This window comes from Cherax quadricarinatus, unplaced genomic scaffold (genome assembly GCF_038502225.1).
Source record: "Cherax quadricarinatus isolate ZL_2023a unplaced genomic scaffold, ASM3850222v1 Contig241, whole genome shotgun sequence".
NCBI classification, from domain to species: domain Eukaryota; kingdom Metazoa; phylum Arthropoda; class Malacostraca; order Decapoda; family Parastacidae; genus Cherax; species Cherax quadricarinatus.
The window spans coordinates 126,235-142,500 of NW_027195267.1; the positions used below are offsets into that span (position 1 = coordinate 126,235).

Genomic DNA, 16,266 nt, shown 5'->3' on the forward strand with positions numbered 1-16,266 from the left:
TGCTGTCCCTGTTCACCTATCAGTAAAATACGTGCCTGGGTGTTAGTCGACTGGTGTGGGTCGCATACTGGGGACAAAGTTGACCTAATTCGTCCGAAATGCTCTGCATTACAAGGGGCTTTCTATATAGTAGTATGTCATTTGTCAGATAGGCCTGTATACCTTGTACTTGTAGAAATAAAGGTAATTATTATTAACCATTCAAAGGCCATACTGAAACCTGTGCTAAGCTCATAATGCTACATTGCATTTCAGGTTCCCGGGAGCAGGTTTGTGTTGGTGTGCGGGGAGGAAGTGGGGGAAGGGGGCTGCTAGCATGGGGTTAGTGTTGATGAGGTTTATTTATGAGTCAGAGGTATGGTAAGTTCACGTGATGGGATCTGGAGGTGTAAGAAGGTGGGGTAGAACTTACCAAGGTCATGGTGGAGGGATGGGGGTAGTGGAGGTGGCTTACACTTCTTGTTACAGTGTTTTCCTACTTCTCTCTTCCTGTACTGAACTTACACAATATGTATTTTTAATTGTAACAGTTTTCACACCTAACTTATAATATAGAGACAGTGACACGATGATGGTCCAAGACCATGCAAAACGTACTCTGAAGCTTTGATAAGTAAGACACATGTGCAATATTGAGATATCTTTTTTCCGAAACGTTTCTCTTACCTAGAAAGCTTCTTCAGTCAGAAACAGAGGAGGTAGCGGAAACTGGAGATATGCAGACGATGTAATCAATCCATCACCCTCGAAATAGTTTTGAGAAAAGTTCAGCTCCATAGTCTGGAACAATGTGATGGCGCAGAAAATCTTGAAGACGACAGAAGAGTCGAGGCCAACTAGTAGAAGCAAGAATGTAATAATTGAGAGGCACTGATGCCTCCTCTGATTTCGACTGTTGAAGCTTATGTAGGAGAAACGATTCGGGATAAAGATATCTTACTGTTGCACATAGCTCTTACTTATCTACTTGTCGGTATTGTATACCGATTTTATTATAGTCACTAGTTAGTTTAATCTCCAGTTAGTGATTATTATTATTATTATTATTATTAAAGATTAGCCGGTATTCTCCCGGCCCGGGCCTTTTCCAAGTGGTGGCCCGGCCTTGGCTCCCTCTTTAGGGAGTGTCTGAGACCGAAGTCTCCCATGGGAGGAGATACAAGTACCTCCTCATCTTTGGGACCAACTGTCCCCAGGCCTAGCCACAAGCTAGGCCTCTCTGGTCTGCCATCCCCGCCCCAAGGGGACAAATGGGAATGACAGTCTTATGAGCTAAAGGCTCGGGCTCAGGCACCTACCCTACCCTAGAAGGGTTAAGCATGGTGTCGATCCCCCCAGTTAGTGAGTTAATTGTTAGTTGATCCAGTGGCGGTCGGTTTTGTGACGCTTATACTTAAAATCGTTATGTTCTTGATTAGGTCTTACAATGCGCGTTCACATTTCCATATTATAAGTGCAAAGTTGACTATGAGATCCTCATTGACTATGTAATAACATAACGAGTATCACCTTCTTTATCACGAGTATTCCTTCTTTACCGATAACAGAGAGCTCAGCTCACTACCAGAGGAACCCCAAGTTAAAATACCGCACGAGGCGTTCAGGATGCTTGTTTAATTAAGTCTCCACACACCTGATGCCTCTCTTCACCTACTGTAGCAATGAACAGGTACCTGGGTGTTAGTCGGCTCATGCGGGTTGCATCCTGGGGTATGGGAGTATCCCTCAGCGCGTGCCAGGATAACTTTTAGCCTGCAAACTCAATTGCATAAAATATTAAATAATCTTGATTAATTTTGGCTTGGCCTTCTTACACAGTCTGGGGATTCTAGGCCCCTGAGTAACACCTACGACTTTAGCGTTTACATATAAATATAATAATAAATAATAATGACTAATAATAATGATGGTGATAATAATAAAAACAACAATAATAAAATATAATAATAATAATAACAACAATAATAAAATATAATAATAATAATAACAACAATAATAAAATATAATAATAATAATAATAATAATAATATTAGCTACACAACCCGCACACAGAAGAGAACTTACGACGACGTTTCGGTCCGACTTGGACCATTCACAAAGTCACTCTAACGAAAAGGAGAGCAGGAGGAAGTATATATAGGCCAGTTGGTGGTAGTAGTAGTAGTGGAGGTAGTAATGGTAGTGGTGGAGCCAGTCAAATAATATGAAAAAGGAGCACTACAAGGGAGCTAGGGGCCCACAAGGGAGCTAGGGGCCCACAGAGGGTAGAAGCAAGAACACAGAAGGGGAAAAATAATGAAGGAACAAATACCCAAGGCAGAAGAAAGACAACCCAAAGGAGAAAGAGGAAAGAGGAAAGGGGAAGAGAGAGAAGAAAAAGGAATCAGGTTAAGTCACGGGTGTTTTGAAGTTTGGAGCATTTTACGATGTAGTGGAAAAGAAAGGCATCTACAGAGACAAAGCCAGGACAAGGAAAGTTGTGTATTAGGGAGGATTCAACCAGACGACGACTGTAAAAGTTGAAAGTAGGGTAAACAGTTTTAGCAGACCAGTCAATAGGATGACTGTGATCTCTGACGTGACAGAAAAGAGTATTGTTGGTGTCGGCAAGCCTAATACTACTTTTGTGCTCCCTAAGTCTGTCAGAACGAGATCGGCCAGTTTCTCCAAAGTACTGAAGAGGAGAGGAGGAACAAGAAATAGAGTAGACACCAGGATCATCTATAGAGGAAGAAGAGGTATGAGCTAGATTAGTGGGAAGAGTATTAGTCTGGCGGAAAGTAAATTTGATGTCTAAGGAACGGAGAGAGTTGTTGAGATTAGAAAGATCGGAAATGTAAGGAAGGCAGAGAACAGGAAAGTTAGCAGGAGCAGAGAGTTTGGGAGAGAAGAAATTCCGTTGAGCACGCGAGAAAGCAGAGTCTATGAAATGGGAGGGGTAGCCAGGAAGGAAAAATAAATTATGAAGAGTAGAAATTTCTTGGCTACCCCTCCCATTACACATCACACACATCAGTCCATCAATCCTGCGAGACAGACACATGGCTTCTGCAGGAAGGAAGAGGTCACGATGTTCCAGGGGCGCGACGGGGGACTCGGATTTGGAAATGTGGGGCGCAATCCTAGCGAAGAAGTTGCGAGACCACTCTGTGTCATCAGAAGAAGAGGAAGAGTCTGCAGATCTGACAGCTCCAACCATGCAGCCAGCGAACACGGAAGGATGGATTACTGTGAACAACAGTAAGACACGCCGTCCGTCCAAGAAGCAGGTAAACCAGCTCAACCAACCTGGCAGATTCAAGGTAAAGTCTTATGGGGGACATAGAACCCACTATGGCGTGGTTATACACCTGGAATCACGGCACAAACTGAGGTTCAAGATATGGTTCAACCTGAGGGGAGAACCAATAATGACTCCTCTCAACAAGGAAATGTACACCACCTTGAAGAGAGTCATGGAGACAGACCGCTCCTTCACCCTGGAGGAACTGGATTCTCGACAGAAGATCACCAAGGGTGTAGTGATGCGGTACCTGCTGATGATGTCCATCGAGGCAGTAGCAGCTCACCCCAGTGTGGTGTCAGCTCAACGTCTCAAGGCAAAGGCGGCAGGCAACACACCAACCCGGCAGGTCCTCATTCAGTATGTAGGACCACTGCCATCCCAGCTGGACCTCGGTTTTTGGGGCAGGTACGATGTCAGGACCTTTACGGCAGAACCAGTTCGCTGTTTCAAGTGCCAGCGTTACGGACACCTGGGTGCACTCTGTCCGAACAGAGTAATCTGCGGTGTCTGCAGCCAGCGCCACCCTACCGAGGAATGCATCACTAAGCTGAAAAATGCATCGCCACCCACTCCACGATGTCCGAACTGCAGGCAGAAACACTACACCTGGAACTCTCGATGCCCCGAGAGGCTCGCTAGAATTCATGAGGCCTGGAAGACGCCAACAACGAGGCAGCAAGCTACGGCAGAGCATCATCCTCAGCAGACGATGGGTGCAGAAAATCCTGCCATACTGCAGAACTCTCATCAAGCCACCCAACTCAATGCTGAGGAATTTCCGACCCTCGAAGCCTCGACCAGGCGTCATGGACAGGAGCCTCATGCCCTCCTACCTTAACGAAGAAACAAAAACGTAAGGAACAAGCAGCGCCAACAGGAAACATCTGGGCAACGCAATCGGCAAACGGCACTAACTACACAAGTCCCCACCGGCCATAACACGGCAACGCAGGCACTCCTTGCTCGGCACAGCCACTACGCAGGTTTCCCTGGCTATGCCAGCACCTCACCAGCAGATGCCGACTACCCAACTTGGCACACAGCAACAGGCCACGGTGTGCACAGTGAAGAAATACAACCCTCAACAGTCCCCACAGATCACAACAGCCTCGAACCCACCCACAACGCAGGCCCTCAACAGGGAGGATCTCTTAACACTCATCAAGGCATTCACGGATATTATTTGCAACACAATCAACTCAACGAAACAACAGAGCATGTTCCGGTAGATGGTCAACACACTCCTGAGGGTGTGCTTACTGACGGAGGAGGAGACTGTGGATGCCATGAATCTGCAGATTCTCAGAGCGGACAGAGCCCAGTCCACAGCTCAGGAAACAGCTGAGATGGAGTAACTTCAGTACCAAATCACAGTCGCTTATGAGACGCACTAGATGAACTGTCCAGGACAATGAGCAGCATATGCTGCAACAATGAAGAATCAGTTCTCCTTCAGGAGCCAGAGACGGGTCATCTCGAGATAAGACCCATGCTAGGACCCTGGTCTTGGCGAACATTATACATATATACTCCTTTTCGTTAGTGTGACTTTGTGAATGGTACAAGTCGGACCGAAACGTCGTCGTAAGCTCCTCTCTTCTATGTGCGGGTTATTTATGTATCATTCCGGTCACTGTGTTGTGTTTTTCTTTTTTTTTTTGTAAATAATAATAGCTCTCTGAGGTGGCAACACTCCCATGATCGCAGATGTAAAGCTAAACTGTCATGAAAAAAACACATAGAGAAGTTCATGCATATTCGGACGTGTTTCTCATTTAACTGACCTTATATGAAAGACTGAGACTTAGTTAACTCAGGCCGGACTTAGCAGGAGGAAGACCGAGCTTCCACCATGTGTGAAGCTTCAGAATACACATGGGTTTACCCTTTTGAGTGTCGTGAACTAGATCTGTGCAAGCAGGCTACTGGTGACTGGATACCGAGTATAAAAATGAAGTATTGACGTCCTTGGACGCTTGTTTATCTTTTCCAAGTTTCTAGCCTTGATTCTGGCTTGGTCTAATCTTGATTCTGGCTTGGTCTAGCCTTGAGTCTGGCTTGGTCTGATCTTGACTCCTATTTACCTGGAGGTTACCTGGAGGTTATTCCGGGGATCAACGCCCCAGCGGCCCGGTCCATGACCAGGCCTCCCGATGGATCAGGGCCTGATCAACTAGTCTGTTACTGCTGGCCGCACGCAGTCCGACGTACGAGCCACAGCCCGGCTGATCCGGCACTGACTTTAGGTATCTGTCCAGCTCTCTCTTGAAGGCAGCCAGGGGTTTATTGGCAATTCCCCTAATGCTTGATGGGAGGCTGTTGAACAGTTTTGGGCCCCGGACACTTATGGTGTTTTCTCTTAGTGTACCAATGGCGCCCCTACTTTTTATTGGCGGCATTTTGCATCGCCTGCCCAGTCTTTTACTTTCGTAGGGAGTGATTTCTGTGTGCAGATTTGGGACCATTCCTTCCAAGATTTTCCAAGTGTAGATTATGATATATCTCTCCCTCCTGCGTTCCAACGAGTACAAGTCAAGTGCTTCCAAGCGTTCCCAGTAGTTAAGGTGCTTGACAGAACTTATACGTTCAGTAAAGGATCTCTGTACACTCTCTAGATCTGCGATTTCACCTGCTTTGTATGGAGATGTTAATGTACAGCAGTATTCCAGCCTAGAGAGAACAAGTGATTTGAAAAGGATCATTATGGGCTTGGCATCTCTCGTTTTGAAAGTTCTCATTATCCATCCTATCATTTTATTTGCACGTGCGATCGTGGCACTGTTGTGATCCTTGAAAGTGAGATCCCCAGACATTACTACTCCCAGGTCCCTTACATTATTTTTCCGCTCTATTGTATGGCCGGAGTCAGTAGTATACTCTGTTCTAGTTATTATCTCCTCCAGTTTTCCATAACGAAGTAGTTGGAATTTGTCCTCATTGAACATCATATTGTTTACCGTTGCCAACTGGAAAACTTTGTTTATATCTTCTTGGAGGTTAACCGCGTCCTCAGCAGATGACAGCCTCATGCAGATCCTAGTATCATCCGCAAAGGATGATACAGTGCTGTGGTGTATATCTTTGTTTATGTCTGATATGAGGATAAGGAATAAGATGGGGGCGAGTACTGTGCCTTGTGGAACAGAGCTCTTCACTATGGCAGCCTCCGATTTAACTCTGTTGACCACTACTCTTTGTGTTCGATTTGTTAGGAAGTTGAAGATCAATCTCCCCACTTTCCCAGTTATTCCTTTAGCACGTATTTTATGGGCTATTACGCCATGATCGCATTTGTCAAATGCTTTTGCAAAGTCTGTGTATATTACATCTGCATTCTGATTTTCTTCCAGTGCATCCAAGGCCATGTCATAGTGATCCAGTAGATGTGAGAGGCAGGAGCGACCTGCCCTGAACCCATGTTGCCCTGGATTGTGCAGATTTTGGGAATCCAGGTGATTTGCAATCCTGCTTCTTAGCACTCTTTCAAAGATTTTTATGATGTGGGACGTCAGAGCTATTGGTCTATAGTTCTTAGCTAATGCTTTGCTGCCACCTTTATGGAGCGGGGCTATATCCGTTGTTTTAAGTGACTGTGGAATTTCACCTATGTCCAAGCTCCTCCTCCATAGTGTACTTAGGGCACGCGAGAGGGGTTTCTTGCAGTTCTTAATGAAAACAGAGTTCCACGAGTTTGGGCCCGGGGCTGAGTGCATAGGCATGTTGTCAATGGCTTTTTCGAAATCTATCGGAGTTAGGGTAATGTCGGAAATCTGGCATACATTTATGGAGTTTTGAGGCTCATTCATGAAGAAATCATTTGGGTCGTCGATCCACAGACCGATTAGTGGTTCACTAAACACAGAGTCGTACTGGGATTTCAATATTTCACTCATTTCCTTGTTGTCGTCTGTGTAAGTCCCATCCTGTCTGAGTAAGGGCCCGATACTAGATGTGGTATTTGCCTTGTTTTTGGCATATGAGTGTGTGAGTGTGTGTGTGTGTGTGTGTGTGTGTGTGTGTGTGTGTGAGTATGAGTGTGTGTGTGTATGTGTGTGTGTGTATGAGTGTGTGTGTGTGTATGAGTGTGTGTGTGTGTATGAGTGTGTGTGCGTGTGTGTGTATGAGTTTGTGTGTGTGTGTGTGTGTGTGTGTGTGTGTGTGTGTTTATGTGTGTGTGTGTATGAATTTGTGTGTGTGTGTGAGAGAGAGAGACTCAGCAATCAACATTTGCACCAATAACTCACTACAGTTGTGACCGGGTGTGGAAGTGTGAATTGCTCATTACTCTAAAATTTGTTCATGATTGCAGCCATGTGTAAACGTAAGTAACCATTCTTACAGTATTCATTACCTTTGTAACTTGTGAGTTCATTACCTTTGTAACTTGTGAGTTCATTACCTTGTACCTAGTTCAGCCATCAAAACTTTGGAGCCCGGTCCCTGGACCCATTGTGTACCTCTGTAATTGTAAATACCTTTGTAACTTGTCATGATTGTGACTAGACCTACCTGGAGTTCATTACCTTTGTAAATTGTGAGTTCATTAACTTTGTAAATTGTGAATTCATTACCTCTGTAACTTGCTCAGCTATCAAAACTTTGAGGCCCAGTCCCTGGACCAATTATGTACCTCTGTAATCTTTTGACTACCGCCCACAGGATGGGTATGGGGTGCATAATAAACATATTAAACTAACTAACTTTTGGCATATGAAAAGAAATATTTTGAATTTCTTTCAATTTCACTAATAGCTTTAAGCTCCTCCTGCCTCTCCTGGTTCCTGTAAGAGTCATTTAGCTTAAGTTCGATAGTTTCCACTTCCCTGGTCAGCGCCTCCTTTCGTCTATCAGATATTCTAGCACTCCTGAGGAGCTCAGTGACTCTTCGTCGTCTTCTGTAGAGGGAGCGTCTTTTTCTCTCCAGTTTACTCCTGCTCTTCTTCTTTCTTAGGGGAATATGCCTAGAACATGCTTCGGCTACCAGGAAGTTGATCCTTTCAAGGCACTGGTTTGGATCCATGTCATTTAAGACATCTTCCCAACATGTTTCGTTTAGGACATGGTTTACCTGGTCCCAGTTGATGTTCTTGTTGTTGAAATTGTATTTTGTGAAGACACCTTCACAGGTACATGCATTCTGCTGTTCAGGACCCCTATGCATGTACGTCTGGACTTCGATTAGATTGTGATCGGAATTAGTTGTTTTTGATATTCTTATGTCTCTTATCAGGTCCTCATTATTTGTGAAGATAAGGTCAAGTGTGTTTTCTAGTCTTGTTGGCTCCACTATCTGCTGGCTTAAGGTGTGTTTTTCGCAGAGACTTAGTAGCTCATGTGTGTGTGACCTTTCATCTGCGCTACCTCCGGGGATTGTTTCAGCTATAACATTATTTGCTACATTCTTCCATTTTGTATGCCTTAGGTTGAAATCACCAAGCAGTAAGATATTTGGGGATGGAGCTGGAAGGTTTTCCAAACAGTAATCGATTTTCAGTAGCTGTTCCTTGAACTGTTGGGAGGTTGCATCTGGTGGCTTGTATACAACCACAATGACTAGGTTTTGGTTCTCGATCTTTATTGATAGAACTTCAACTACCTCATTTGTGGTGTTCAGCAACTCCGTGCAGATAAGGGACTCTTTGACATACAGGCCAACCCCCCCTTGTTGCCTGTTTTTTCTGTCGCATCTAAAAAGGTTGTAACCACTTATCCATATTTCACTGTCAAAGTGATCTTTTGTGTGAGTCTCTGTGAAGGCTGCAAACATTGCATTAGACTCCACTAGAAGTCTACTGATAAAAGGTATTTTGTTGTTGGTGGATGGCTTAAGGCCCTGTATATTAGCAAATATGAACGAGGTTGTATTCTGTGTTTGTTGGGGGGATTTTGTTATTGGCATCAGTAGTTGTAATTCTGGGGGGCCATGGGTGGCCACTGGCTGCGCCTCCAGTCCAACAAGGCTCCAAGGTGGTGGACTATTTTTGTTATTTCCTTCCATTTTCTTTTTTCGTTTCCTGCCACTAAAAAATCACCTGGAGTTGGGTAGTCGTAGCTACTATTGTTTGTCCTGTGGGGTCTGTGCCTCCTGGTCCCTTTTAGATGGTATGCAGGGCACTCGATGTTGTAACACTGCTTCTGGAGGACCGAGGAGTGGCACATTTTTGGGTGAAAGAAAGTACAGGAAGAAGAACGACACACTCCTTTAGACAGGAGGTCGCTACATTTTTTGGGATGGTCAAAGTTGCATGTCCCATTTTTTTCCCCTGTTATTCCATGCTTACAGATGCCCCAAGCATAATATTTGCACAAATTCACCTTTGGTTGAGAATTGTTGGGAGGTGTGTTGTCAATTTCTGCAGGTTCTGGGACTGCACTATAATCCTCAGTATCCAAGCCAGGGCCACCCCGTCCTGGATTCCATCTACTTTCCCCAGTAGAGGAAGGAGGAGACTCCTCTCCAACATCTGTACTGTGGGCCACGGTCTTGTGGTATTTTATACCATTTTAATGTTCAATGATGGTTGTATATTTACTGTTTTTGTGGTGGTTTGGGTAGTGTCCCTAGGAGAGTCTGGGCTGGCAGTAAGGCTGGGGGCTGGGTCTGGGTCAGCACTGGGGCTGGGGGGTGGGGCTATGACTGTGATGGTTGCAGAAGAGTCTACCCCAGAGGAGGGCTCCTCTACTACATCTGTACTAGGGGATATGGCATTGGTAGCTGTGGAGGAGTCTTTAACTGAATCCAGATTTTCACAATGGCTGGGGGCTGGGTCTGGGTCAGCCCTAAGGCTGGGGACTGAACTAGCTGTTGTTTTTGTTTCCCGTGTTTTTTCTAGTGTGTATCTGCTTATTTTTGGGTCAGTTGTTGTAGACTGGGCATTCTCTGTGTTAGACTTTACTCCTCTCCTATCTTCCCATGCTCTATATATTCCAGGTAGACTATTCAATAGTTCCTCCTTTTTCTCGTGTTTATTGTTTATTAACCTCCTGAGTGCTTTCCTGATATCTATCCATAGTTCCACATCCCTGTTGCAGATCCAGAAACACCTATCTAGATAGATGTCATTTTTGGTTGCAGTGTTTATTCTTGCACAGGTAACATGATGTTTTGAAAAGCAACGGTTGCATGTGATTTTAGATTTTTTCCCAAGAGCCTTTTCACATGTCCCACAGGTATACTGTACTGCCATCCTGCCTGTATCCTATTTGCAACTGGGTACCACAAGAGCCTGATCTTCACTTTACCTTTCAGCTCTGCACGCAGGTGTGGGCGTTATAGGTCAATACATGGGTATGTGGGATGTAATTAGCATGGAGACTTATTACCCATTAAAAACTTTTATGTTGTATAACATCATATATCATACATCCTACAGCATCTGATTCCTGTCATGATCACTGCTGTTTATCTTGTCCTGGACAGTTATATGTAGTGGTGGTGGCTGGGTTTCGGTGATGAAAGGTAGTTCGGTGGTCAGGAGAATGGGGTATGGGTGCCAGTAGGGGGGGTGAGGACCATCCCTTCTGGTTGGGGTGTCGGAGGGGGAGGGTGGCGAGAGGATTTGGTGGTGGTTTATCCTTTTCCACTATCCAGTCACTGCATGTTCACTGTTTCCCTGCACATCAATCAACTATCTCTTATTTTATTATTTCTACTATGGCTTAATACTTATCCAGTTTGTATCCCCACGTCTCCACTTTGCTTGGTTTGGTGATAAGTGGGTCCATGGTGTAACCTTGATTCTGACTTGGTCTAACCTTGATTCAGACTTGGTCTAACCTTGATTCTGACTTGGTCTAACCTTGATTCTGACTTGGTCTAACCTTGATTCTGACTTGGTCTAACCTTGATTCTGACTTAGTCTGACCTTGATTCTGGTTTGGTCTGACCTTGATTCTGGTTTTGTCTAACCTTGATTCTGGTTTGGTCTAATCTTGGTTGGTTTTAAGTAAACTCAGACGATACCAAAAGTAATTCTTTTATTAAAAATATGACATAAATAATAAAAAAATAACCAGTTAATCACTCACAACGAGATAGTAATACATTTATGCATGAATTTCAAGTGTCAAACCGGAAAATCTTTCCATCTTTGGTACTGTGGAGAGCGTGAGCTCTGGGAGTTATAATGCTCAGTAATAAGAGGAACTCATCAATAGTATACTACCAGTAACACACAAACACAGATTCACAAACACTGTCACATGCCCAAACGCAAGTTTATGAACACGCATGCCACACAGACTTACAACACTACCACATGCACAAGCACAAGCTTACACACACACACACACACACACACACACACACACACACACACACACACACACACACACACACACACACACACATACACACACACACATCGGAGCCAGGATGAGTAAATCGACCCCTGCAACCACAATTAGGTGAATACATGTCACACAAACTATCGAACATGCAAAAAAACAAGCTTACGACCACACATGCCATAGAAACAGATTTACAAACACGAACACACAAAAGGCAAATATAAAAATAGGAACCAAACAGGGTCTTTAATTCCAGAGTCTTTCACTTTGGCATCATTGAAAAAAAAAATTATCGGAATATATTTTTAAATGCTAGAAACCACAGCTGAACGCTGACGAGGAACCGATATTAATTGGTAACATATCATTAACTTTTCCTCAGCTGCATTCCAACTGCAGAGGCCATGTGATAGGACTTAATGGTTCCTCTCAGTCGCTAAACTATGCGTTTCTTTCATTTATCTTCGCGTCATTGCGGAATTTTCAGGATATTTTTGAACATACAGAAATGAGTATTGTATTTTGGCAATTGAGGGATTACACCACCCATTCCCAGCAGCACGCCACCCATAATACAATAAATAAATAGAGCTGCTCTGTCTTATTAGGTCTGGATGAGGAGGATGTGAGAAACTGAAGTAAACACTGATCAGCTTAGAGAAGTTCGGGGGGACCTGAAGGGAATCCTGATTGTCACGTAGTAGTAGTGGAAAAATGACGCTATGATGCATTTATAACCTAAGGGATTGTGACCTGATTGGCTGAGACAACATTGGTTTTGACCTGATTGGCTGAGACATCATTGGTTGTGATCTGATTGGCTGAGACATCATTGGTTGTGACCTGATTGGCTGAGACAACATTGGTTGTGACCTGATTGGCTGAGACAACATTGGTTTTGACCTGACTGGCTGAGATATCATTGGTTGTGACCTGACTGGCTGGGCACGGTTCCCGGAATATCTACGCTCATCTTCCCTGATGAGATTATAGTCTATGACCTCAGCGTCAGGATCTACAGTGCGGGTTGCAGGACCGTAGTTGACAGCGATGTCAGCGTCGTTGATAATAGGTATCCTGACACTACTTGGTTTGTGCGATCTAGTCGTAGGTCTTCTGTGTCCGTGAGCGGCAGACTCCGCTTCAGGGAAAGGTTTGTCTCCCGTGTTGTAGGTGACTTTGTCAGTAGGCTGACTGAGGGCGTTGGGGTGGTGGTTGTGGTAGAAGTGGGAGTTGGTGGTGGCAGGCGTGGGTGTGCGCCTACCGACGTTGTTGAACCACTCTAGGAACCAGCGACGGTTGCGGGATAAGGGAATTTCAGAAGAACGCTGTACAAAGATAGGATAAAAATTTAATTAGCTGAGACTATCTAATATTGAGTTAGCGTGTTTAGAGATCCCTATATGAAATGTTCATTGACACAAAAATAATATCGTCAAACATCATGTATCTTAAAAGCAAGAAGCTACGACAGTACACTGCAAGCAGCACATAGTATGAGTTGAGTTTTGGGCACTGAGGAAGCACTTACCTCTTCATATTCTTAAAGCATTGGGAAAGCTGTACCTGCATGTTAGCAACGTTGGTTAACTTGGCTCGGAGATCAGCTGAATTAGCAGGAACACACAAGTCCTAGGTACGGCAAAGCCACATGATTATAGGTTGATTATTCCTATTTGTAACATCGGGACTCAGAACTTAGTAATTCGCACGGGATAAGATGTATCCGGTTGTGCGAGGTTCAGCTTTCGTTCTCATGCACTCAGAAGCGAACAAATTATTAATAATATTTATGTAAAATATTAAACTTGTGTGGGGTCATTCTGTGGAAAGACTGGCGGAGGCTCGATCATCCTCTTAAACGCGGCAGACGCGCTTCTCTTGCAGTCATGCTTCCCCGAAGGGAACAAATAAGAACTGAGATTAACTACTTTGTTAAAGGAAGAGTTCAGGAAAGTAAATAAAACTATCGTCTCACTGAACATGGCTTTATTCTAGCGACACAAAATTTGGCAGAACATGCTAAAGGCTGGGCATAAAAGCATAATACAAGTCAGTTTAGAAGCAGATTAGAGCATACATTGTCGAAATCATAATTATATATCAAGCTGGTTAACTGGAAAAGCTCAAACTGATTATCATGGCGATGACTACTGGTTGTCCTCGACTTATTTACTTACCCCGAAGTCCTCGTACAGTTCCACTTGATTGTCGACGGTGTTTCCTTCTGGCACCCTGCCAGATTTGGGTGCCTGAGTGTCAGTTTCCGCAGGAGAGTCCAGAGACTCACCACCAGCAGCTGACACCTCGCTGTCATCATCAGGAGACGCTTCCGGCAGTCTCCTGAACGTTTGGACTTGAGTGAAGAATACGTTGCCATTATCGTTAGTCGTCTTCGTCATGGTGCGGTTCATTTCAACACGAGACCCGTTGACAATCTTAACCTCATGGGTGACATTGTCGTAGTTGGCTGGCAGGTTGGGGATGTCCGGGAAGGAGTCGAAGGATGGCAGCCTAGGGAAGGATACTCGAGGAAACAAGGGGCGCCTGAAGACCTCAGGGAAGAATGGTCTGTCGAAGAACAGCAACGGGGTGTCGTCAGACTCCTGACGGGGCTTGGGGTCATCTTCAGGTGGAACTGTGGCTGGTGCAGTGTTTCCACGGTTGTTTTCACCAAGAGACCGTCTCAGTCCAAGCAGATCTGAGAGAGACAATATATGGATGAGACGACCATCACAGCTAAGTAAACCTGTACGGGATTTGACTACCTAAGACTATTGTGTAAATAGTTTTCCTCAGAAAGCTGCGGGAAGAAATGTGTTATTTCCTCAACTTACAAATCACTGAAGCCTATATATTACTCGTTTTTAAACTTTCGTGAGCTCTGCGACAGCCCTAGTCTGCGTCGTACCCTTTGACTCAGCGTGTTGTAAAATGGAAGCAATTAAACAAAGGCCTTCCAAACAGATTGTAGGAACACTCCTAAACAATTGTGCCGGTCACAGGACGCTGCATTCTGTAGGGCAAAAGAGACACTTGTAGCTTCCGCTGCATCACCAACGCCTAGGAACACCATCCGTGGGGACTACGTTTCACCAGATATAAATAATTGTTCCCGTGAAACAGCATAGATGGAAACACTCCTAATACCATACTCAACAAACTGACCTAAAGTAAACGCTCTAAATAAAATAAAAATTAGTGAGCGTATTGTTATAATAGAAATATCACAGAAATTAAAGGAAAGCTCTTCTCATGTATCCAAAAACATAATCTTTTATGATGTATTACTAATATATCTTATCAATTACCTTCGCTTTCTCTCTTCATTGTACCTTGTCTAACCAATATAATTTCTGTCCTAGTGCCTTGGCTCTCTGATGTCTATAGTAGCAGTCCATTCTAAGTTTCCTGGTTTTCCTCGGCCATCTCGTTTCACGGAGTTTTTGTGATTTGTTTATTTGTGGCTAATATAGATTTACAAATTCTAACCTAACCAAGCCTAACCTAAATTAATTTAATATAATTTAAAATAAAGAAAATACAATTTGGAGAAATATAGGAAATATGAATTGCTGACATTGAACAACTTATGAATTAAACTAATCTTAACCTATGATTGCTGCTCATACCATGTGTACATCTGCATTCACAATTTTATAACTTGCTCAGTCAACATAATGTTGTGGTCCAGCTCCTGGATCCATTACATGCCACTGTAATCTTCTGACTATTATTCTGAGGGTGGATATGTGGGGCATAATGATGCTGTCAAGTCACAAGGATTTCTTCGCCAAGGTATCCATAAAAACAAGTGAAGTAGTGACTTAGGCAATTGAATACTTTAATTAAGCAGACACAGCGGGCGGGGCCGACCAGGTCATAGGACTTACAATAAGTGAACCTGGAGTCTACCTGTCTTATATTCTCGCTGGTAGATAGATAAACAAGGTAAAATGTTCAGTCGGTGATTTAGGGAGCATATTAGACTTAATAGTGATTATTAGATACTAGGTACTGTAACTTTCATCTAACATACCATCACTGAGGATAGTTACTAACACATTATCACTGAGTATGGTTACTAACACACCATCACTGAGTATGGTTACTAGCACACTATCACTGAGGATGGTTATTAACACACAATCACTGACGATGGTTACTAACACACCATCACTGAGTATGGTTACTAACACACCATCACTGAGGATGGTTATTAACACACCATCACTGACGATGGTTACTAACACACCATCACTGAGTATGGTTACTAACACACCATCACTGAGGATGGTTACTAACACACCATCACTGACGATGGTTACTAACACACCATCACTGAGTATGGTTACTAACACACCATCACTGAGGATGGTTACTAACACACCATCACTGACGATGGTTACTAACACACCATCACTGACGATGGTTACTAACACACCATCACTGACGATGGTTACTAACACACCATCACTGAGGATGGTTACTAACACACCATCACTGACGATGGTTACTAACACACCATCACTGACGATGGTTACTAACACACCATCACTGAAGATGGTTGCTAACACACCATCACTGACGATAGTTACTAACACTGACGATGTTTAGTAAAATAGTGGTGTTACTGCATTTGTTGCCGAATCATCTCAAATCCTTAATTAAGTCCAGGAGATCTGGAGGTT

The 16,266-nt window shown here is 43.9% G+C and overlaps 1 protein-coding gene across 2 annotated transcripts in view; it reads right to left on the minus strand.

The window, feature by feature from the left end:
• Positions 1-11,246: 11,246 nt before the first annotated feature.
• Positions 11,247-16,266, minus strand: part of LOC128684061 (uncharacterized) — a 13,566-nt gene continuing 8,546 nt past the window's right edge. For both annotated transcript variants that reach the window (XM_070080238.1, XM_070080236.1), the window contains 2 exons: positions 13,756-14,276; positions 11,247-12,903 (listed from right to left, as the gene is read on the minus strand). In XM_070080238.1, the coding sequence (XP_069936339.1) occupies positions 12,307-12,903; positions 13,756-14,276 (1,118 nt within the window). In that variant the 3' untranslated portion in view covers positions 11,247-12,306. The remainder of the gene's footprint in view (positions 12,904-13,755; positions 14,277-16,266) is intronic.